Source organism: Zeus faber (genome assembly GCF_960531495.2).
Source record: "Zeus faber genome assembly, chromosome: 2".
NCBI classification, from domain to species: Eukaryota; Metazoa; Chordata; class Actinopteri; order Zeiformes; family Zeidae; genus Zeus; species Zeus faber.
The window spans coordinates 45,397,901-45,423,282 of record NC_137189.1 but is presented as its reverse complement, the minus strand read 5'-3'; the positions used below and the strand labels follow the sequence as shown (position 1 = coordinate 45,423,282).

Below are 25,382 nucleotides of genomic sequence, written 5' to 3'. Positions count from 1 at the left end.
TACCGGTACGTGTTGCTGCCGGAAACCGTTCTGCCCTCTCAAGTGGACATATTGTAAAATATATCATCTTGTTGAATCGGAGCACACTTTTTCTTAAAATGATTAAAACGCACAAGCTAAGAACTCCGGCGCCAGGCGGATTGAGCTTTGGCTTCGGCTTGAGCCGAGGAGAGGTACACCCCGGGGGTCTTTGGTATATGTTTTCAAAATACAGGCTCATCCTCATCCTTTTGAGATAATCAATTATTAGTGAGATCTGGAATGGGAGAAAAGATTTTCCTGTCGTCCCCTGAATGAATGTTTAATAGTGTTATGGCTGGATGTTCGTGGGACCCCCCCTCCCCTCTTCTGGCGCCGGCTTCCTTCTTCTACCACTTACAATGGAAAGGATCCAAGCTCCCTCAACCCTACGTCTGTAGGCATCCTCAAATGCAAGACTTTTGAGAAGCAAAAGAAAATTTAGGACCGTATTTGGAGTGATGAGAAAACTGAAATTATGACAAGCCTTATCTGTCATTAGTTTTCCTGATTCTTTTTTTTTTTTTTTTTTTACCAAGGACATAAACAAAAAAAAAGATATACACACAGTATACTGTGTATATACTGTATATATATATATATATATATATATATATATATATATATATATATATAAAGATATACATATATACACACACACACACAGTTCTGCTCTGCTTCCATTAAATCCCAACAAACTCAAATTAACACTTTTTAAGGGCCCACAGACGCCCTGCTTCAAACCAGAGCTTGGCATGTTGAGAGTCGGGAGGCAAAGCATTCAAAGTTAAGAGTTAGATCTTTAAGTAAAAACGCCCAAAGCAAATGAAACACAAACAGACATAAGCAGCGTTCGCGACACAGCACGTGGAGTCACTATGCATCAGCAGCATTACGTTCATAAAGCGCGGCGGCGTCTCTTACCTCTCCAGAGAGCCGGTCTGCCAATCCTGCAGTAGGAGGTCCAGAAACTCAAAAGAGCGTCTGAGAAGTCGAGGGGGGGGCGGGGGGGGGGTTACATGAATTACTTCCGGGCGGAGACATTTGGAACAAACAAAATAAGAATCTATGGACGTAATGGAAATGACTTATAAGTGATATGACTGTCAAGTTACAGATCAAGATGCATGGAATCCCAAGGAATTGGAATTGATCATTTGGAAATAATTCAGGCCGACAATTTATGCATACCAAAGGTACACATATTTATTCATTCTGTACAGTAATATGCCCAAACTATATTTATACCTAACCTCTACAATTTACTGACTCACACCAAGTAAATTTTATTTTTCCATGAAAATGTACTGATAGCAAATAAAAAGGAATATGTTTTTCAAGATCGACAAACCTGTGAAAAACAACGTTGATGTGACTGATGAATATAAATCACCAGTGTGACGCAGTGGGTGTTTGTTTTTTGTTTTTTTAAATAATCACTCACAACCCCGATCCCATACCACACGCACATCTCACCTTCTGACGGCCACAGACTTGGAGGTGCAATTGCTGCAGATGATGGGAATGAGACGCGGGTAGTGGGTGTGCTGTGGAGGGCAAGGAGCAAAAGACATAATAAAAGAAATAAAACTACACCGAAAACAATATCGATTATTGGTCGTGGATGTTACTCGGGACACCGTTTGACAACGGCTTGGATTTATAAAAGCTTGGATGAACAATAGGGAGTCGTTAGGGACGACACGGATGAGTTCACTGGGACGAAAATAGGAAGAAATTGTTCTTTGGCTTGGAAATAAAAGAAGGGAACCGCTCACGGCGATTGTTGGGCGAAAGGCTTTGGGGGAGTCAGCAGTAGGGATGTAAGGGTAGGCTTCATTTTCTGTATATTCAACTAATAAATAGTTTATATATTAAAAAAAAATTGATATAAAAGGAAAACACACGGAAAAGCCTCACAGGAAGGCGCTTGTCAGGGCTCTCAATTTCTTGTTTGAGCTTGTCAATGCTCCGCTATCTTTGTTTACACTTGTTCCCGTGCGCGCGCAAGAAACGCAACACACAGTGTTGCAAAAATATTGGCGTAAAGCAATTCTGCCGCTGATTTGCGAACGCAGCGCTTGCAAGAGTACCGGGATGCAGACAAAATGGGGAAATCACTCATTTGATGGATTATAATTAATATCCAATATCTAATATAATATCCTGCTCAAACTGTGAATCAAATATTCCACTCCCCCAAAGGAAGAAATACACACAACACAACACAACACACACAACATCAGTTATACTGTTTTTACACAGATTAGCGGGTATGCCCGGGGTTTTTTTTAAACGTGGGTAAACCCGCTAAAAATAGGCGACTGACACCTTTACCATTGCCAGGAGAGATGCCGTTCTTTTTTTGGCGTGTCACGTTCGATGTCACGAACTTGCCGGAAAAAGGGGCGTGTCATGGTTCCAGTGCGATCGAGAACAGCATAGGAGACGGCAACTTAAACAAACGACGACATAAAACTGTAAAAAACTGTCTTTATTTTGATTGATTTGTTTGGTTATAAGTTAAATGTTCTCAAACATAAAAACTTAAATAAAATATAAGTATTTAAAATGTATTTAAATTTTTTGCACTTTTTGACAAAATATCTGTCAAAACATCGGTAACTGGTGGGCCAGGATTCTCCAAAATCTAGATCCGCATCAGACCCAAAAATCTGGCATCGGTCAGGCTCTAAAAATATATAGACGATACATTTTTTCTATCATCTTACGATATCCATCGTCATACTACAAAGTATAATATAATATTAAATATTAAAATGTTTAACCATGTCAATGTTCATGTTACAGGTGTCAGTGTAATGTTAGCCGGTATGCGAGCGCTGTCAGTCAAGCTCCTCGATACCTGACCTTTGTTTCAAGGGGAAGCACTCGTATGATTGTATGATGAACACACACAGTATGGATAATCAGATCATCATGGCGGCCGCAACTGTGCCAAGAGTCATCACTTTCGGAGTCAAAAATTTCGTTCAGTCATTTGCATATAATAAATTCAATTTGTGCAAATTTGTTCAGAACTTTTTGAGCTATTCTGCAAACAGACAGACAGATGGACAGGGGCACAATGTAACAAAGTTTGATCTTGTGGTCTGGCTGTCAGTATTTCAGTTTAAAAGTGATGGGGAGGGAATATTTTTTTTGATTGAGAAGAAACTAAGAAATAAATAAGCTTTTATAGAGTGATTTGTTTTTCATTTGACTACATTTATTTCACTGAGTATCAATAATTAAAAAAAATATATATATATATATATATAAAATAAAAGTATAAAAATAAAAAAATTATAGAAAAAAAATTGACTTGACTTCGGACTTGACTTGCTTTAACTAAGGACTCGACCCAACCCTACATAACCTGTGACTTGACTTTTCCAAGAAAAAATGACTTGGGACCTGCTTGAGACTTGGACCAAATGACTTGAAACTGTGCAGGTCTGTGAATTTTGTAAGCACCTTTTGTCCAAAAAAATTTCGGTTGAGAAAGCGGATATAAAAATAAATGCTCATGAATACGGGAGTCCCTCGTTTAGCAACCTGCCTGAATAAGAAATTAATAATCTCACCCATTTTTCCCCCGTTTCTTTCTTCGCCCGTTAACGTAAAATGCTGCTCACCCTTAGTATGAGGCGGATGGAGGCCACACCGGAGCTCGACATGATTTTGGCACTGTTAGGAACGAGGTTCAGCAGGATCGGCATGACAGCCTCTGCAGCGTGGTCGAAGCGACTGCCCAGAACCAACGACAGATGGCTACAGAGGGAGAGAATGAAGAAATGACCAACCAAAGAAAGAAAGACAGATTGGAGTATTATATCTATACATCTTGAGGATAATTACACAGGGGAAAAAAAGGATAAAACCTGGTGAACAAGATAAAGGCCGATCAGTTTTGACATTCAAACAGTGAAAGTTTAATAGGACTCTTGAATCTCCGGATATCAGAATTGGACTTTTTATGTTCGGATTAGTTGTCAAGAAGAATGAACTCTGGCAGGTGCCCCCCCCGCCCGTTACGGAAATGAATGCTGGGATATCTGGGTCACCGATGAATCCTCCCATTTTGTGTGGAGCCAGAACACATTCTGCTGTTGTAGATGTTAATGGCTTTGTATGAACTTCAGTGACTCCCTTTTAGTCATTTAAAATATTAATTTGTGAGCCAATTGTTGGCTACAAACCAATTGTCTGCTACGAGCCAACTGAAAGCTGAGGTGACGAGCGGCAGCAGACTCAGTGGAGCAACTGAAAAGTTTCTCCAGAAGTCCTTGACCATAGCATGGAAGACAGTCAGTGATGATAACATAACATTCTTTTGTTTATATTTCATATCCTCCTGTAACTTTAACCAGCAAAAAAATGTAACACACACACACACACACACACACACACACACACACACACACACACACACACACACACACACACACACACACACACACACACACACACACACACACACACACACACACACACACACACAGCCCTTGTCATGACCTGCTGTCCATCTGCTCCGGGGCTTGTTCCACCTAGCCCACTCGCTACAATTAACTTGTGTGTCTTCTACCCAATCGTCTGTCTCTGTGCCTGTGGGCCCTGAAAACGCCACTCGGTTGGCATGTGGCAGATGAAACTGCCAGAATATAAATATTATTTGCGGTGACGACGCTACTGAGCTTAATACCGCAGTGATGTCACGTAACCGTGGTATTGCGGTAATGGGGTTATTGTCACAGCCCTATTCCCGAGTGACCCCCCCCCTACATAGTGGTGTGTGTGTGTGTGTGTTTGTATGTGTGTGTGTGTGTGTGTGTGTGTGTGTGTGTGTGTGTGTGTGTGTGTGTGTGTGTGTGTGTGTGTGTGTGTGTGTGTGTGTGTGTGTGTCTCACCCCAGCGTTAGGCAGGCCTCTCTCACCACCTGGGAGCGCAGGTCCTTGGCCGACAGCTTCAACGCTGCCTCCGTGAGGCGCAGCTGCTGGGAGAAGCCGTCAAATTCTGCCGCCCCTGCCAGCAGGAGGGAGCGCACCTTCTTCAGCTGTGAGAGAGACGCCGGAGGGGCGAGAAGGACATGGGTCACGGCACCCACAATTAGGGCAAGGCGGGCAACCAAACATTTTTGGCTTTTAAGCGCGATAATATCTTGTTCGATATCGCCCAGAATGAGGACAAAGTATGAGCTCGCTTACAGCAGCCACGCGGAGCTCCCAGTCCCGCTTGTCGTCCGACAAAACGTCACGCACCTTGGTCATTGCCTCCTCCACCTCTCTGTTAGAGTAGATCTGAGAGAGAGAAAGAGAATAAAACATTGATGGAAAATGGAAGCAATTTTCAGTGAAAACACAGTAATGTGTCATTTCTCAATATGGCGGTATGCATAGTATACCATCTGTATGTCCTCTATTGTCGACAATGTCAAGATTAACACACACAGTATATATATATGGAAAGATTCTCTCTATAATGATTGGGATGGTATCTTTATTATTGGCACATTTAGGCTATAATCAGTAAACTGTCAACTGTGACAGGAAGGTTTATTTTTCCTTTGTAAAACTAAACGTTACTCTTTCTTATAAGAAGTGCTCCATGGAAAAATATTAGTAAACATTTTGTGAATTCAAGCCAAACATTTGAGCATTTTCTGCGGCCAGCAATGGTCCACAATGTAAAGTGTAGTGTGTATGTAGTGTGTTTGCACCCCAATACTGTTTCTATCACTATGTCGCAAATCAGCAGCAGAAGCTTTACAGCTTCAATGTTTTACACCACGGTGCTTTAAGTTATCTACACACGGGAGCGATGTAAACAAACATGGGGGAACATGGCGCTTCGGGACATTATTCATTATTCATTCATTCATTCATTCATTCATTCAGCCGTGCTGTGACATCATAAGGTGAGCGAGTCGAGAGCGTGACTGAGATAGGCATAGGAACCGATTATTGCCATGGGCAACCTACACAACTTTAAAAGCGGATTTAAAAAGCACGTGTGTTATCGAATACGCGGTTCTTGGAAATTTGCAAAAGAACCCTTAAATCTGAGTAAATTATTTTGTATCAGACAGACTTCTCTTGTAGATTAGTCACGAAAAATGATAACCGTGCGAGTTTTCCTTTTATATCAAGCAGCAAAAAAGTTGTAGCATGAGGTGTTTAGGTCAATTGGTGGTGGTGTCAGGACAAACACCACACACACACACACACACACACACACACACACACACACACACACACTTCGATTCCACTTTTTATATATATATATATATATATATATATATATATATATATACACACACACATACATACATACATACACACATCGCAGGACGTGCGATGTCAAGGAAGGCAAAAAGACATATCTATTTTCAATATAAATACGGTTAATATGTAAGCATTGTCATTTTGTGCTGAAGGAGAAAGCGTTGCTTTGGCCGATTACCTGAATAGTGGGAACGTCCTCAAAAGCACGGAGGAAGTCTTCCTCGTCCACGGCCCCAGCGCTCGACCCATCTCTCCCTGAGGACACAACCAGGAGGGAAGACTCACACCAGCAGATCTAACAGTTTTGTTTCTGTCGGAACACCTCAACACTTGGTGCTGCACTTTTACACTTACACAAAGTCCTTACATTTTCATTTCAACAACTGAGGTCTTTGTAAGCAAACTAAGTACTACACATTTTTTTCCAACTTAAAAATTGACTCAAAAATCAAATTGTTTGTTATTTTATCCTTTTCATCATTTTGTTCATCAGTGCTTCAATTTTTTCGTCTCTCGGATGAAGAGGAAAGGCCGTTATGAAGCAGGCTCTGACCTGCCGACTTGGCACTGGAGGCGGAGCCTGGCCGGCGGAAGGACCCCATGCTCACAGACTTCCTCCCAGACGCCGGAACCGCTTTGGAGGAGGAAGAGCAGCGTCCGCCGTCCACGGAGTCATCGTCCTCAAAGTTCTTATCTGGGGGAGGAGAGGGGATGAGGAACACACAGCGCTACGATCACCGACCGCACAATGAGGCTTTGACAGCTCCTGGCAGCGCGGAGGAAAGCCGCGCTGAAGGCATCCAAACTATGCATGTCATTGCAAAACCTCCCACCGTCGGGATATTTCAGCCACAACGTTTCTGAAGAAAATGCCTCTCTACAGTCCCTGCCCACTGTGCTCCGCCTGAAGCCTACCAGGAGAGCCGTTTACTGCAATTCATAATGTTCTGCGGCACAGTGAACAAGTAAATTACTGAAAAGAATGAACAAAAGGGGGCTTCAAAATCAGGAACCGCACGTTATTGGAGCTGAACATTTTGGTATTTAATAGGGTTGTAACGATTCACCGATATGAATAGGAAACCGGTTTTAACGTGAAAGATGCAACCCCATGAATACGCGGACACGTGGATCTATCTTAATGTACCATGGTCGATGTCCTGGGCCTGAAGTTACGAATTGGTTGAAGCTTTGCTGCTAATTCTAATTTAGTATAAACTAAGCTGCTGCAGAAGTTTTCACAGATCTAACGTTGCTAGTCATGTCAACCCAACACTTCTCCTTCCGCACTCTCCCTCTCTCCCCGTCTCGACACGCACACGCACACACACAAAAAGAAGATATTTACTAGATCAGAATCACATTACATTAGATATTAGTATACAGGTACTCAGAGTTCAGAGAGTACGACAGAGTTCCGTTCCTAGGACCAGGTCATCAAGCCAATTGGTCGATAAGAGAGGACCCGTGTTATTTCACGGTAAGGGGGCGTGGCCATTGCCAGCGCTAGTGCTTACATGCTTACATTACATTGATCAGACGCTTTTATCCAAAGCGACTTACAATTATTCAAACACCGATGGACGCAGCCATCAGGAGCAATGAGGGGTTAAGTGTCTTGCTCAAGGACACTACAGCATGGTAGCAGGAAGAGCCTGGGATCGAACCAGCAACCTTTAGATTACAAGATGACCAGCTCTACCTCGTGAGCTACCATCCCCTTAGTGTAGTGAATACTGACAGACTGCGGGAACGAGACTGAAAACAGTGATGAGATGCGATGTATACAGTGTCAGTGTATATACAGTATATATAATACATATACGGTATATAGTATATATAGTGTATATGGTGTATACAGTATATAAAGGGTGATGCGTGATGAGATGCTTGACGTTGAGACTCCGCGCACGCAGCACTCAGTCGTGGTATTGTACGCAGTGTACAATACAGTCTTCAGTTTGAATGGTCATTAAACAGGTAGGTCAATAAGTGAGGAGTACCTGTAAGGCCAGTAAGTAACAAAAATACTCGGCATTTCTTGGTCTTTTATGAAATATATATATTTGAAGAATAAGCAATGCCACTTTTAGAATCGTAATTGGTTTATATTCACCAGGTACAATTACATGTAGGTATCTACATGTACTAGGAATTTCTTATGGTGAGGTTTGGTGCTCTTTAGTACAGACCATAAAAATTTAATAATAAAAAGCTTAACAGTCTGGAAAAAGAGAGAATAAAAATAATAATAAAATAGGACAAAAATATTGAAAATAAATACAATTAAAATGTCAGATGTACATCTATAATACTATCTATATAATACATATAATTTGATTACCTAGACCCAAAAACACAAAACAGAAATCGTCAGATATTTAAGATAAACTTATTATAGAATTGGCCGATATTAATTTACAATGGAAAATTAATGCTACATTGATACATTGAGATTGCATCGTATCGTGCCAAGTCGTATCCGTATTAAAATGTATATTCCCTGAAACGTATCATAGCCCATGTATCTAGATAACGTATCTGATCGTCTTATAAGGGAGAGATGCACACCCCTAGTATTCAAGTATTACTAAGAGCGAGTACTACATGCTGTTACACCTCAATACTGTTGGTACTAGTGTTCTGTCCATAGAAGGATGGTATAGAGTAAACATATCTCCTTCCCATTCCAGTGTGCAGAGGGCAGTCAGTACTGATGATGTTGTCTGCCTGTTCTTTACTGAGCAATCTAGTGAACGTCACCCCCCATTTTGCATTTGATGTGTGTGTCCTTGTTTGTGACACTGACATGTGTGATATTCAATTGTGATTTGTGAGAAACAAAAAAGACGTGGAAGATGCGGGTTTCAGCATTTTCAGCTTTTTAGATACATCAGCTTCGTCCACATTGACCATTCAAATGCACAAGCGCAGGTAAGTCAATTGAACCCCCGCCCCCAGACGCATGCCAGAAAAAGGCGAGTCTAACGCCCTGGACAACCAGACACCACCCTAACCCTAACCCACACACACAAAGCAGTGGAATCTGCCAGGCAAGCCATCAACCCTCATGAATTATTCAAAGTCGATACACATCATGCATCCAACACTCCGGCAACATGAGATTTCTGCCATCAGGCGTCAAGATTTTTGGGTCCCGATACACAGGGGCGGGACGCGACACAACACTTCTTCTCAATATAAACACAAGGTGACGTGAGCGAGTCACCTGCTCTCTGACCTGGCATCATGCCCCAAAAGTCAACGCAGAGCAGCCTCTTAATATCCTTCCTTGGGAATTTCAACACCTCTAAAATAAACAGATTCCGTGATCTGGAATTTCCCACAAACTGTTTGATCGACTGGTTTTAATTTGAGTATCGCAGTGGAGTCTATCACAAATCGCAAGAACAAAAGTGTCCTTGACCAAAGTAAAGTATCTCACGAGCCCAGCCGGTGCGATGCTCCCCGACAAATGAGCCTTTTCTGGGCCCATCTCCCCATCCATCCCAGCGAGCGGAAACGCGAGAGAATCGGAAACTCAGAATCACGGTGAAAAATGGATTTCCTTCTAGCCAACAGGCTAGACCATAACCGCCGCGAAGACACGGATAGAAGCGACCTCACAGTCTGATTCAAAGTCAAGCAAACACATCGCAGATTCTATGTGTCCATCGTCACATTGCATAACAATAATAATAATAATAATATCACCATCTCTTCGTCTCTCTCACACACACGCACCAAAAAGGTGACTCCCTCTCCCCCATTCATCTGTAGACTTGAGCAAACACCGCATCACTCAATGTTTACAACCTTGACTACATTACTCTAACGGCACCGAACCCCCCCCCCCCCCCCGCCCCCACCCCTCCCGCCCCATTCCTCCATCCAATCTCCCGTCCGCAGAAAGACGGCGTGGCACCTTACAGGGGCAGATACGCCGGCAGACCAGTTTCCTCAGCATGCTTGCAGACAGACAGGCAGACTCCTTGGTCCTTCCACCTCGGGAGGTCTCACGCCGGCATATCCGCGGAGCCCAGGCCAGCCCTCTCCTCCGTGCAGCCTCCAGGAGAGGAGAGCGAATGAGGAGGGGGGAGGGAGGAGAGGGCAGAACGGAAGAGGAAGGAGGGAGGGAGGGAGGAGGCGCTACCTCTCCCCTGAGACACACAGCAGCACGTGCCACAAGCTCCTCTTTGGCGCAGCTCGCTCTATGGAAGCAAGTCCCTCGCTCTCTCTCGTCATCTTTACTGTATCACACACACACACACACACACACACACACACGATGCATGCTGGAGGGGGGGGGCTCAGGAGCCAGAAACATATGGGCGGGGAAATGCGAGGGGACAGCGAGGGACAATGACTCGGCAATAAGGGAGAGATGGGGGGAGGAGGAGAGGGACGGGGGGCGGGTCCCATTATTCACCGTGCGGTGCCGACTGGGACGACAGACAGACAGGCAGCGGTCGCCCATGCCATGCGCCCCACAAATCAAGCCGTCAAACGAGCGCGGGCGAAAACCACAACAGAGAGGGCGCAGGGGAATATCGATGCGGGCGGGGAAAAACCGCCGCGCTCCAACGTGGCCTCCATTCTTAAAATAGACAGTTTGACTTGTGGACGACAAAGATCTTCTTTTATATCATGAATGCAAAATTAAGCCGTCCATCATCACACATTCTGCGGTGGCAGATTCCGCCGGCGTTGAAACCAAACACATTATTCATCAGCAAGCTCTATATTCATGTAAAACAGTTCTACCCATAATTCCTTCAATGGTGACACAGGCGACTTGCAGACCCCGTAGAGACGAAATGGAATCAGATCGTTGCCAATGTGCCAGCTACCTGACTTATAAACCACTTTCACTGTTTATCAGCCTGGTGGATATGTCGAACAGAAAAATGGTTTGTTGCCGTCAATCTGGGCGGCTGAGTGGACCGACTGCTCCGGCCACAAGATGGCAGCATTGTCATGTTAGATTCATCACTTCAAATGAGACCCTACTAAGTGGGGGAAAATGCATCGCATCTCCCCATTTATAACAAAGGCACCTAAAGTTTTGGTTCATTCGTCCAATATGGTGAATTCAGTCTGTTTCCAATGCAGAGAGAAACGACAGAGGTAAGGCCGAGAGATAGACTTAACACACTGAACACAGGCTCACGTCAGAACTCCAAATAAGAATGAAAAAATGCCATCAAAGTGATGAGATACATGGTATCTCACGGTACTGTATGTAAAAGGTGTCAAAATATACCCGCATAAACGCAACGTGAGCCATGTGCATGTTTAAAGGCTTCAACCAGGTTGAAGCTGTGATTTAAGCCAAAATTTAAACCAAAAGTTATATTACGATCGTGGTGTGTGGATGGGAGGGTTGGAGCAGCCACACCAGACGCTCGGTGGTTGGGCTCATGAGCACCAGGTAAAACCCCCATCCCCACACTCACTCAGGAAGGAGCACCGTCATGACATGTTCAAGCTGCTCCTGGACAACTCCACCCAGCCTCCTCTCTGCAATAAACTGGCGTCTACAAGGCATCGTCGTCTGCGTCTCTGTACCCGAGGGCCCTGGAAACGCCACTTGGGGGGCAGAACTGCCACCGTGGCGCCCCACATTTGGCGCCACTGTGGCAGTTCAATTTTCCTCCAATATTAACCCCAGTCATTCTCTGTAGAGAACGACTCGGCTCGAAGGGAGGTCCGCCCCCCCCCCCCCCCCCGAGTTCAGTCAGCTTTGCCATTTGTTCACCTTTTACACTAGATCAGCGTTCATACCAAGCAATTCAGCCTCAACGCTTCTACAATTACACACTGCAAAGAAATAGCTGGTATAAAAAAAAAGTTATTACTCGTTACTAGCCTGATTAAAAATGTCATAGGTTTTCATTACGCTAAATGGCAATTACAAAGTGTAATAGGTGTATACTACAGTGTATACACAAAATAACACACACAGATTAAATATTAGCTAATAAGAATAATTACCTTCCCAGTCGTACATTCATGAGATTCATCCAATGGGTGGGGTGTCGGATCAAATTTCTATACATTCCCCGACATGCGTGGGAAGCGGCGTAACCCGATCCCATAACATCCATCGTGTGGACACGGCGTCCCAAGAGGGCGTGCCACAGCAACCGCTCCCTCGGGGACAATGAAGACCAGTTGGACCGAACAGAGTCTTTATACCTGGACGCCTTGTACTGGCACCGACGTCGACAGGAACGTGACCCAAATGACACACACACACACACACACACACACACACACACACACACACACACACACACACACACACACACACACACACACACACACACACACACACACACACACACACACACACCCCTTGCTCAAGGATACTCTCCGTGTATCTAGCATTACCACATCAAATAAGATTAGAAAACACTTTTGTAGTTATTTTGGGTACTCTGTAAATGTGAGGCTGAACTGTATTGCTTACTCAGTGTTCCCATTTTTCAGTGTATTCTTCTGCCCTGGTAACAGATTAATTTTGGTACTTAACGTGCCATTTCAATTCATTGAATATAATCATATTTGTTTTGTTATTTTTTAATCCCACTCTGCTTTTAAAGAGATTTTCACCACAAGGCCAAATAAAAGTTGATGGTATTATGAGGCTTCTCCTCCTCGTCCTCTGGGGAAGATGCTGGCCGCGCTCCTGTTCTCCTTCATTATTCAACATGTTCATTATTCAGAAGGTCGCTGGCTCGTCCTGCTGGCACAGGAGGCTTCTCGGCACCCAGCAGAGACTGTGTGTTTGTGTGTGTGTGTGTGTCTGTGTGTGTCTCACACACAGACAGGATTAACTTATTACTTATTTTTAGCCATAACAGTATGAATGAAGTTTTTTTGGGGTACGAAATTTGACTATAACAAGAGCTTCTTTGCTTACTTTTACATAAAGTTGTTTTTTTTTTACCATCCTTTTGACCATCTGCCATGAGACTGTAGAGGTTTTGCATCATACGACTGACAATATACAATGCAAAATTTATATCGAAGAGGTACACACAAAAGGTAGCAAAAATAATAATAATAATACATTATGTGTAGTTTCTGTTGAAGTTTCATTGAATTTGTCATACAGTCAATGAAAGAAGAAGTATCACAAGTGCACAAGTTGCCATTTGGCCCAGACACCGAAAGACAACAATACACCAATGTGCAACGAATAGTAATATCAAACGTGTAGATATGACGCACATGGTTAAAACCAACCTCTTATCTTTTTTCCCCCGGTCAGTGACAAAAAGAAATCACTATGTATGTTGGGACGCTTGTATTTCGCTGTACCTGAACTGTAGATTCATCTAAGAAACTGATGCAAAATAGCTTCGTCCACACACACACACACACACACACACACACACACACACACACACACACACACACACACACACACACACACACACACACACACACACACACACACACACTAGGGGGGGTGTGTGTGTGTGTGTGTGTAGCAAGCATCTTTTTTTAAAACGGCCACAAACAACTGCATCAAGTCTGCATCGCTGAGGAAAATAACCAGATCAGATCGGTGCGTTTCAGAAGCAGAGGGCAAAAAGAAGAAGCCGCATCATGTTCTATTTAGTACATGAGACCTTCAGCGAGGACCTCACGGCAACGTCCTGTATATTCACTATAGAGCGTTTCAACAGTCAAAAGGTGGCCAAAAACACCTGCAACAATAACGCCGTGGCTGTGGCAGGTCGAGCGGCGTTTTCAGGGCCCACGACACAAAGATACAGGCAGAGATGCTGTAAACACACGAAACTTGTAGTCCAGTGTTATGAATACCCCCCCCCCCGAAATAAAAATCCAAATAACAGTCTCTTATGTGAAAATGACACTTTGTTGACGTTTTTTCGCTTCACGTTGCGGCGTGCAGCGGCGCAGGGGCTCCTGACCCGCCGGAGGATTTGCATCGCTGGACGCTCTCGTCAGAAAAACATCTGCTCCAAATCAAGTCTGCAGCCTTTAAAGCTCCCCAAGCTGAGAATATTGGCAATTTATTTTTATATATTTTTTCCTCTTTGCTTGCAGTCGTGTGTATAATCAAGTCCTCGTAATCCAAGATCTCGCTGAATCTATTGTTGTACGGAGAGCGTTTTATTTAACATTATTTTATTTATATATTTTCAACGCATCTTCATCAATAAGAAAATAAATATAAATTATATATATAAATATAATAACACCGACTCTGAGATTGTGGTGTGCGTAATTTGATTATCCCAATCCCAATTATCTGCGTAATATTATTGTTTATAAATTGCAGCACAGCTTCATATTCAACAGTTCACAGAAAAAATTTTAATCTAAATAAAATCTACCATCAATCAACATGTTAAGAAACGCCAATATTTAATTTCAGGAATCACAAAATCACTTCTTAGGAACATTTTTGAAACCCGTGACTCACTTTTTTTTTTTTTTATATATTATTTTTTTACCTTGACCTTTTCACATCTTGTTTGATTTTATAACTGCTAAAAAAAAAAGGTTTATTCTGGCATTACAAAATTAAAATCAAGAATTAAAAAAAAATAAAAACATTTTAAAAAATTGTTGTGATCAATGTGATCTTTATTAATTAAAATGTAATAAGCTTAGTCCCATTGACTATTATATATATATATATATAATAGACAATAAACTATTTTCACACACACACACACGCACACACACACCTAATAACCACTTATATTGTGTAGCTTCAGCTCATGCCACCAAAACATCTCTGACTCATTGACAATGACTCCACAAGACCTCTGGAGGTGTCCTGTGGCATCTGGCACCAAGACCGATAGACAGATGAGCAGCAGATCATTCACGTCCTGTAAGTTGATGGTGGGGCCCCCGTGGATCGGGCTTGTTCCAGCACTTCCCACAGATGCTGCATGGATCCGGCCCTAACGCCGGATGGTCACATGGTCACATGCCCGTTGTGGGCGCTTTCAGAGGTGGACGGGGGTCAGCATGGGCACTGTGACCTGTCTGTGGCCACACAGCCCAATACGCATCAAGCTGTGATGCACTGTGTGTTCTGACACCTTTCTATCATGGCAGCATTCACTTTCAGCAATTTGTTCTACAGTAGCTCTTCTGCGGGATCGAACCAGACGGGCTGGACCTCACTCCCCATGTGCATCAATGAGCCTGTCGCCGGTTCACCGGTTGTCCTTCCTTTGACCACTTTTGGTAGGTACAAGACCTGTGGTTTTGGAGATGCTCCGACCCAGTCGTCCAGCATCACAATGTGCTCCTTGTCAAAGTGGCTCAGATCCTGAACATTTTTCCTGCTTCCAACACATCAACTTCAAAAGCGTCACGGAATTATTTATAATGTTACAATTTGAATAACAAAACCAGGGGGAGTATCACAGGTTTTCAATTATCACATTTTTTTCAAGGACTTTTTAAGCTCTTCAGAACAAAGGGAGCTATTTTCAAGTTATTCCAGTAAGAAATTCAAGCACTTCAAACACCTCAAATACCTGGTAAGAACCCTGATCAAGCACTTCAGCACAAAGGAGGGTATTTTCAAGGTATTCCAGCACCAAAAAATAAATAAAAAAAATCTGAGGAAGAAAATCAAGCACTTCAAGCGCCTCGAGGACCCTGTCCCAGTAAAAGCGCAACACGACCTTCATGGGAATATTGCTAATATTTCAAAGATTTCTTGCTGCAGTAACTGTGTTGCAGGCACTGTAATGTGCTTTATTTATGGCCATGCCAATAAAGCCTTGTTGAATTTAGTGGAACAGTTTTCTTTGATTGGACGTGCATGTGACATCTGCAGGCTGCCCACACACTAATTGCCACAGCAGGACAACCACGCACGCACGCACGCACACACACACACTTGCTGCAGTTCCTCTGCTGCTCGGATGAATGCATCAACAGTCTGTTGCAAGTGCTTTTAACATTTAACCCATAAGACAAACCCAGTTACTTCTAAAAAGCTACTAGTACTTAGACTGACTATTTTAGTCACTAGCTTCTGTTCCAACAGTTACTAGCATCTAGTTTAGATTTACTAGTATTGTATTATATTTTTGTATATGTACTTATTTATTAGATACTATTAACTATTCCAATTGTAACTAGTAGCTAATGACATGTTACAAGTAACAATTTGGACCATTTTGTCATTGAATCCTATGGGGCTTCTTGTTTGATGTATCAAATATTTGCCTCAAACTAGTATCTATTCCGATTGGTACTAGCATCTATTTCAATTTTACTAGTACTAATTCATTCATGATGAGTGCCTTTTTTTTGCTGTTACTTGTCATTTTTTTTGCTTTACCAGTAACAATGTATTTTTTTACCCGTCATGAGAAATGACGAGTCAAAACAGCTTGTTGACAGTTTAATTGAATGTGGAAAAGGCATTAGTCACGAATGAATAAGTACAAGTACCCACTTAATAGTGACTAGTAAAATCGCAATAGACACTGCACTAGAAGTGAATATTTAATATCAGAAACACAGAGCCCCATAGGATGCAATGACAACATTTTTCAAATCGTTACGAGTAGCACTGTGATAGTTGCTAGCAACAATTGGAATAGTTACTAGTATCTAATAAATAACTAATAGTACCTGAAACATTTTGAGTAGTAAAACTAAAATAGTTACTAGTAACTTTTGAAATAGCAACTAGTAACTTGAAAATAAATACTCGCCACTTTTACAAAGCGACAAGTATTTAGCCTGGTGGAAGACATACCCGTCACCTGATGTTGCTCGACCGAAGGCTACTCCTTCCGCTTCGGGTCGGTCCACGGGGCCCGAAAGCCTCTTCTCCCCCCCGTACATGCGTGTACACACAGACAGCTGACAGTGCACTGGAGATACTGGCGTCCTGATACTGTGACGGTGTCCCACCGCTGATGCACTGCAACGTCCTTGTGCCTCCTCCTCTGAGCTCCCTCCCTCCCTCCCTCCCTCGCACAGTCTTGTGACCGCACGTAGGACTGCTGCCGACTCTCCTCCAAAATAAGAGCGCGGGGGCTCGCAGAAGTAAGAGTCTAATCACCAATATTATTACCTCTCTCCGGCAAAATCCCCCCCCATCACTCTCTCTCCGTCTTCACCTGCCTATTTTTTTTATTTTGTGTGTGGATCCTCAGTTTTCAACTCGTGCAACATTTTCTTTTTTACTTTCCGTCCACATTTCCCAACATAGTCTCTCTCTCTCTCTCTCTCTCTCTCTCTCTCTCTCTCTCTCTCTCTCTCTCTCTCTCTCTCTCTCTCTCTCTCTCTCTCTCTCTCTCTCTCTCTCCTCTCTCTCTCCTCTCTCTCTCTCTCTCTCTCTCTCTCTCTCTCTCTCTCTCTCTCTCTCTCTCTCTCTCTCTCTGAAAGGCTTTCCACTCCTCTGCTCAGGTGACATTGACGGTTTCTGTCGGTTCTCGTTGTCACCAGCGCAGCGAAGCCCCTTTGAAGTGGCTTTCCAGTGGCGGGTAACCACGGCGACAGGGGTCACCTGGCTGTAACGGCTGTCACGTACGCAGGGCGAGGGAAGAAAGACGAGCTGTCAAGACCACGAGAAGACCCACAAACAAACTCTCCTCTGCCAGGAGACCGACTGTGAACCGAACCAACTCTGCGAGAGCTCCCTGGGCTTGGCCGCCATCTTGATAAGGTTTATATCAGACGCTACCATCATCAATATCCACCATTTCCATTTCAGATTTTAGATTCCACCCAGCGATACCCAACGTGGTTCCAAACCACCAACATAGTCTGAAAGGCGTAGCATTCTTTTTAAGGGACGTCCCAACAGGCCGTTTCGGGGCAGGTTCAAGAACCAACGTGTCCACCTGACCGCCCCTTCCCCAAACCTTCATGAAGCGGCCGTGTGGGGTTGTTTCCCCCCCCGGCTCATCGCACAAAGACGGGGGCTCAGGTTGTCCGGACCGAGAGAAAGGGCCGCAAACACTCCCTTTCCCTTCTGCGACGGACTGAAATCTGAGAGGAGGCACCGGCAGCGCCCTGTGAAAAGGGCCTTTATGAACCAATTCTACGAATGTCTGAATTTTGCACAATATGGTGCACGTTTAAAGAGCACAAGTTGAGTTCGACACACCGATGTGCAGCAGCATATCAACGTGTGCGGCCGTTACAAACGTCACTGTTCAAGTGCGGTGGGAATGGCAGCAACGCATGAGGTTTAGGAACCAATACGGATGCTGGTATCGGATATCGGGCAAATGCGAGACTACGCGCTGGTGGGTATCGGACACAAACCCCTCCTACCCCCAAATCTGACGACCCGTCATCAAGTGCACCCAAAGGTCAAAGCAAAAAAAAAAAAAGACAATCAGGGAGTGGAGCGCCGGTGTTCAACCTACCTGACAACGGAGACAGAACCATGTTCCCTGATCTTTGGACTTCGTCAAATTTACTGAAGATGACATTCAACCTGTGGAGGAACAGAACACAAGTGTTTTTGGTCATTAAGGCCCAACGCTGATGTTGTCGCGGTCACATCTAAAACGAAAGGCCGTGCCGCTCGGAAAGACGTGCTTTGGTCTGCTTTAAGGCCCGCTAACGCCGTGTCGGGGGAGGACCCTCTGTGGTTTTCAGACAGGCTGCCAAACCTCTAGAGAGAGATTAAATAGGCCAGAATGATATCACACCACCGGCAGAGTATGTGCATCCCAAAATACACCGACTTTTATTCAACGGCCCAATGACGAGGCCCTCTGGGTAAGATTTCACTCAGAAAAACAGCACAAATTGCTGTTGAAAAAATGAATAAAACCTTGGGAAAGGTTGACTCTCCTGTTTTAATATGCACAGAAGGCTGTTCATCTCTAATAATGACATCAAGACTAGAATTCTGTAGATATTTCTCATATGAATATATTGTATGTTATAGTTTGGTCTTGATGTTATGTGTATCTTTATATTTCTTTATGTACTGTATGGATTTGCACTGCAAAAAATAATGACATGATGAAAAGTGCCATTATAATGTATTTCAGTGTTAAATGTTTCAGTGAGCCTCATTTAAAAAAGGGCTCATTAGGGCATTACTAAATTTAATTCAAGGACATTCAAGTCATTTTAAAGCACTTTTTTTTTTCATTGTCAAGGACTTCACGCAATAAAATCAATTTTAAATGTGAGCTTTATTTATGAAAATATTATATTAATCTATCTATATTAACATATCTTTAGTCATCTACAATTATAAATGTCTATTTCCCTGGCATAGTCTATTTCATAAAAGCGATTCTGGAAAAATGTTATAAATTATGATTTTAATAAAAAAAAAACAGGGGGAATATCACAGGTGTTCAATGATCATGTTTTTTTTCAAGGACTTTTAAAGCAACTCAGCACAAAAGGGGCTTTTTTCAAGGTATTCCAGTACTTAAAATTTCTGAGGATGAAATTCAAGCACTTCAGACGTCCTCAGGGAACTGGTTAGAATCCTGTCTATAGCTCTGGGAAATTATAGTGCCGACATAATCCTATTGTGATATGAAACTCTGTGGTCTATACTGTTGCCAAGATATTATCAAATATGTCTCACAGTTTGTGAAATGTGAATTTTTATGCAGTACTTTACAAAATTACGATACACGGCGGTTTAATGTGAAAATTGTGAAATTCCCTCAGAATGGCATTTCGAAATAGGCGGATAAAATGATGCTTGTGTGGAGTAAAACTCCACGTGTTTATCGTGATAATTAACTGCTCCATAACACAGCGCGGTGAAGCGAACCCGGGGGACTCACCGTGACTGGGGCAGACCCTTCTTTCCCAGGTCTATTCTCACCCTCTCCCCCACGTGGCGGTAGATCTCCACCAGGCAGTTCATGGCCCCGTCTCGCACCTGGAGGACACACACAAATAAAACAACAATTATAGATAGCGCTGATGATAACAATAACAGCCTCACTATATCTCAAAATAACACGTAATAAAGTACAAGACTTAAGGAGTGTGTCCCGTAACGCCCACATGTTTTATAAACACGTCCTCACATGACTCAACGTTTCAGGAGACAGACGGCACGAGAAGTCAGTAAAATAAATCTGTGCCTGTACCGCACAAACGAGGGTCTGAAAAGCTCCAAACCTTCGGCGGTATTATCATTGTGGCACGTAACTGGTAGCCAGCCAGCCTCCCCCACAATCCAACAGCCAGTTCCTGCTGTGAAATAACGCAGCTGGCTCTAAAACGTCTAGAATTCACCAGCAACTTTGACAAGCGGGAGACAGCAGCGTCTCCATTTCCTGGCTCGTCTGGGACGTCTCACGGTGTTTATGTGGGTGTTGTTAGAATGTGTTGTTGCCAGGAAGGGAAGCTGACAGGCTCTGCTTCCTGCCCTCGGTAAGGAAGTGGTGTCCCGGTGATGATGGGACCCGTGCAGCTTATCGCTGGAAAACACGCTCAAGAGCAGAGTCCAAGCGGCCAGCGGAGAGGTCTAACGGTTAGAGACACGGGGTGGTTTCATCCCCGAAATAAACGGTGTTTACGGCCCCAGCCAAGTGAAGTAAAACGCCTTGGTAAAGTGAACCAGAGGAAAAAAGGTTTACAAAGGAAAAGAGGAAAAAAGGTTTACAAAATATACACTTTATTTAGCTTTGGGAACAAATACCATAGAATAAATCCATATTTGTTTGCATGAACCACAAAATAAAAAGGTTGCACAGAAACGACCAAAAAAAAGGCTCAGAGCCCCGAGGCTCAGAGTACAGGCCAAACTGGGCTGCAGTACAGGCCTTTCACCGCTAGGTGGCAGTGGAATACTGTACTGTGGTTGGTTCAATATCGTTCCTTCCTTTGACCGCCCGCAAAAAAAAAAAAGATTTAATACCAGTTTTAATCTCCTGTTTCATGTTTAATTTTTAGAACTTTTACGAAATATCATGATATATTAAATTTGAAAACAGAATCGGTGTGTGTGTGTGTGTGTGTGAGAGTAGCGTATACCTGGCTGGTCGGGTCGCCGAGGAGGTTACAAATATGGGGAACAATCTTGCTGAGTGTCAGGCTCTGAGACCCGAATCTGGAGAGTGAGAGAGAATCTTTTTTTTTTAACTAAATTAATATTATTTTCTAACAGATTTAATGCTTTAAAAGGTGATGGAAACCTAAACGAGTATTGGATATACTGCATGGGAACTGTAATGAATAACAGAGTATTCATTCTGAGTGCAAAAATACCGTTCAACAGATTTTTATATTTATTTTAGTTATCCATGAATGTCCACCGCTTTAAGTTTTCAACAGTCAATTTGTATATAAAAAAAAAAGAACCACGCTGACAGACAGATTGATTTCAGACTTACACATTCAATGTGGAGATCAGACAGAGACAAACGGCCTCTCTGGTCCGGTTGTTCTTATGCTTGAAGCTTCCCAGCATGCGTTCCCACACATACTGAAACACATGCACGCACACCACGAATAGGACATTTGCAACAACAGCACATCGAGTGTTTAAAATCACTTCTACTCGATTCACAGTATAAAGCGCCTCTCTGGACAACGGCTGCGATGCGCGTGCTGCCTGCCTACCTGCGGGTTTGCAGCCTGGTCCATAATCTTCAACAGCAGAGCTTGGTCCTGGTCTCGAACTTGGTCCTTGGCGTCTCCCAATCGGTCAATCAGGCTGGGAAGAACTGGCGGTCAGAGAGGCAGAAGCAGAACCACAGGTTACCGCAAGTCATGGGCATTTTGTGCGCGGCGGTTTTTCTGCGGGTGTCGGTACGGGGCGACGAGAGCCCCGGTTTAAGACCCCGTTCAAACCTGCCATGAAAATATCTGAACACTTGAACAAGGCCACCTGGTTCAGTGTCTTGCTCAAGGACACGGACATGCTACCAGGGAGATCCGGGCGATTTAACGAGCAATCTTTTCAATTACCAGACGACACCGTCCTTAGAGCTCATTAAACTACCATTTGTCTGCCTTGGAACTCTATTTATTACTTTTTCTCCCTCAATAAAGTTATCCTAAATGTTCATCAAAGACTTTAGAAATGACATACTGACATACTAATATAATAAATCAAACAATTGAGCGATCGAACTATGAGAAACAGTTTTTCCTAACCGCACCGGTAGACGTTGATTTAATTAATTTACCATTTCATTTTGAAATTCAAAATCATATTAATTGAAGCTTGTACCTTTTTATCAATTTCATTTTGAAGCAGGCCCTCACCACAACCAAACAATACACATATTCATTCATACAGACAACACTCTATGTACTCTAGATTCTGTGGACGAGCTGCAACGAGTCACTCGGGGTAAGAAAATTAAGCATAACAGCTTATCATAAGAAAGGCACAACAGTAAAAACTAACCCAGGCAAAAAATAAATAAAAAAGCCACCACAGAACTTTCGTTTGGATGTTTAATGTTACGTCACAGATGTTATAATGTAATGATATAATGTGTTGATCGACTCTGAACTCACCAAAACACTCGTAAGTACACACACACACACACACACACACACACACACAGTCATCTATACATACATATAAACACACACACACACACACACACACACGTATATAACACACACACACACACACACACACACACACACACACACACACACACACACACACACACACACACACACACACACACACACACACACACACTAAATAATACTTTAAAACTTACCTGTTCCAACCTGAGTTCTGAATCTCTCCTGCAGTCTTGTTACAAGAGCTGACAGAATATCCATCCCAAACAAAACCACCTGAAAGACACAAACAGGCATCAAGCTTTTACAGACAACCAGAAAAACACAAACAGGCATCAAGCTTTTACAGACAACCAGAAAGACACAAACAGGCATCAAGCTTTTACAGACAACAACCACCTGAAAGACACAAGCAGGCATCAAGCTTTTACAGACAACAACCACCAGAAAGACACAAACAGGCATCAAGCTTTTACAGACAACAACCACCAGAAAGACACAAACAGGCATCAAGCTTTTACAGACAACCAGAAAAACACAAACAGGCATCAAGCTTTTACAGACAACCAGAAAGACACAAACAGGCATCAAGCTTTTACAGACAACAACCACCTGAAAGACACAAGCAGGCATCAAGCTTTTACAGACAACAACCACCAGAAAGACACAAACAGGCATCAAGCTTTTACAGACAACAACCACCAGAAAGACACAAACAGGCATCAAGCTTTTACAGACAACAACCACCTGAAAGACACAAACAGGCATCAAGCTTTTACAGACAACAACCACCTGAAAGGCACAAACAGGCATCAAGCTTTTACAGACAACAACCACCAGAAAGACACAAACAGGCATCAAGCTTTTACAGACAACAACCACCAGAAAGACACAAACAGGCATCAAGCTTTTACAGACAACAACCACCTGAAAGACACAAACAGGCATCAAGCTTTTACAGACAACAACCACCTGAAAGACACAAACAGGCATCAAGCTTTTACAGACACCTCAGCATTATTACATTCCACTGCATATATGTATTAAAGTATTTATACGTATGTGACAAATAAAAAATCCTCAATCTTGAACACAAAGTAACGCGCGAGTCATTTGAGCTCGGCGGAGCGGCAGCGCATGCGCTAATGCGTCGCAAAGGCTCATGGGTAATCTGCCCAAAACACACACGTTTTACTTTGTTACCGCGTTACCGGACGGAAAAGCCCCGGGACGGTGCGCGGGGAGCGCCGCACACAAACCCCGCCGTCACCGCTGCAGGTGTTTGAATACGAAAAAAAAAAAAAAAAACATTTAAAAAAAATCAAGTCTCTGCGCAACCGTGACCGAGAAGACGACGCGTCCATTACGTGTAGGACGCAGCGCCGCGACGCGCCTGACTGTCCTTGTCATGGGGTGGCGTGAGCGGCTCGATGAACGTCTAGTGAGGGCTCCTCTGCTAACACCAGATCAACACATACGCGCCCCCCGGGCCCCCCGTGCCCGGGCCACGGCGCAATTTTTGGAAACCTCTCGATACGAGAGAGAATGGGTGACAAGAGAAAGGAGGCGGAGGAGGAGGAGGAGGAGGAGGAGGCGGCGGGTTGGCCGCCATCTGGTGGACGGCGCACGGCGGAGCGCGGCCCTGGCCCGATTCACCGTGGCTCCCCGAGAGGAGGAGGAGGAGGAGGAGGAACCGCGCTGTCAAAGCGGTAATCCGCAAGATCGTCTTGGTCGATCGATTTATATTCGGTACTTAACCCAGCACCTCCAGTGACCAAGATGAAGGTTTGCGTTAGAGGGGGAAAATGTGCCTTAGAGCAGGGCTCCCCAACCTTTTTTTTTATTTTTATTTTTTTTTTAATAATCACTGGGGATCCGTGTACATAGCTGAAATATAAAGCCATGTTCATTAGCAAGGCGGCTCTTGTAGGCTCATAAATAATGCAGCGGTGTGATGTGACACTACATCGTTATTGTTATGATTTTCACTTAGAGGTGTAGAGGCTTTATTTTGAAGGAGCAGAACTACCACTCGTTTGTTGGCGGTACCCTCCTGTTTTCTTTTCTTTTTTAAATAGGGTACGATGTGTTCACAACAAAAGAATTTCAAGCTGAGCTCATTAAATCCCTTATGGCACGGTCACACCGCCGGGCGAGGGGGCAGACGGAGCCCGGCTTCATCCAGCTGCAGGGGGGCGGGGTGACGACCGGCGGTGAGAATGAGCGGCGTCCAGCGGCCGGGCGACAGCCAATAGGAGGGAGACACCGGGGCCCCTGCATTGTTAAGATTTTTGTCAAACGAAAAACGTCACTTAAACTATCGATAAAATAAGGAATATCATCATTTTGTGTTTCTTCAACAAAGACAGTCCTTTATTTTAAGGGCAAGATTATCAGGAGGTTACTTATTTTGCCAAACAAACTACACCATTTTAATAAAAGATGAGTAGACACGGGAACCATCTATCCATATAATGTATATAAAATATGGAAAGGGGGAGGTTTTAAATGTTGGGCGCACCCCCAACAGCCGACACGCCCACAAACGCCAGGGGCACAGAAGCCCCGTCGCCG

General features: G+C 43.6%; 1 protein-coding gene across 1 annotated transcript in view; it reads right to left on the bottom strand.

The window, feature by feature from the left end:
- Nucleotides 1-25,382, bottom strand: part of LOC307227568 (CLIP-associating protein 1-like) — a gene marked incomplete at its 5' end in the record, with an annotated part of 69,339 nt that overhangs the window by 40,860 nt on the left and 3,097 nt on the right. Inside the window, 13 exons of the mRNA XM_079996932.1 lie at nucleotides 943-1,002; nucleotides 1,495-1,565; nucleotides 3,657-3,792; nucleotides 4,929-5,074; nucleotides 5,226-5,318; nucleotides 6,481-6,557; nucleotides 6,856-6,996; nucleotides 18,701-18,771; nucleotides 20,096-20,193; nucleotides 21,297-21,372; nucleotides 21,656-21,747; nucleotides 21,885-21,988; nucleotides 23,006-23,084. Of these exons, the coding sequence (XP_079853058.1) occupies nucleotides 943-1,002; nucleotides 1,495-1,565; nucleotides 3,657-3,792; nucleotides 4,929-5,074; nucleotides 5,226-5,318; nucleotides 6,481-6,557; nucleotides 6,856-6,996; nucleotides 18,701-18,771; nucleotides 20,096-20,193; nucleotides 21,297-21,372; nucleotides 21,656-21,747; nucleotides 21,885-21,988; nucleotides 23,006-23,084 (1,244 nt within the window). The remainder of the gene's footprint in view (nucleotides 1-942; nucleotides 1,003-1,494; nucleotides 1,566-3,656; nucleotides 3,793-4,928; nucleotides 5,075-5,225; nucleotides 5,319-6,480; nucleotides 6,558-6,855; nucleotides 6,997-18,700; nucleotides 18,772-20,095; nucleotides 20,194-21,296; nucleotides 21,373-21,655; nucleotides 21,748-21,884; nucleotides 21,989-23,005; nucleotides 23,085-25,382) is intronic.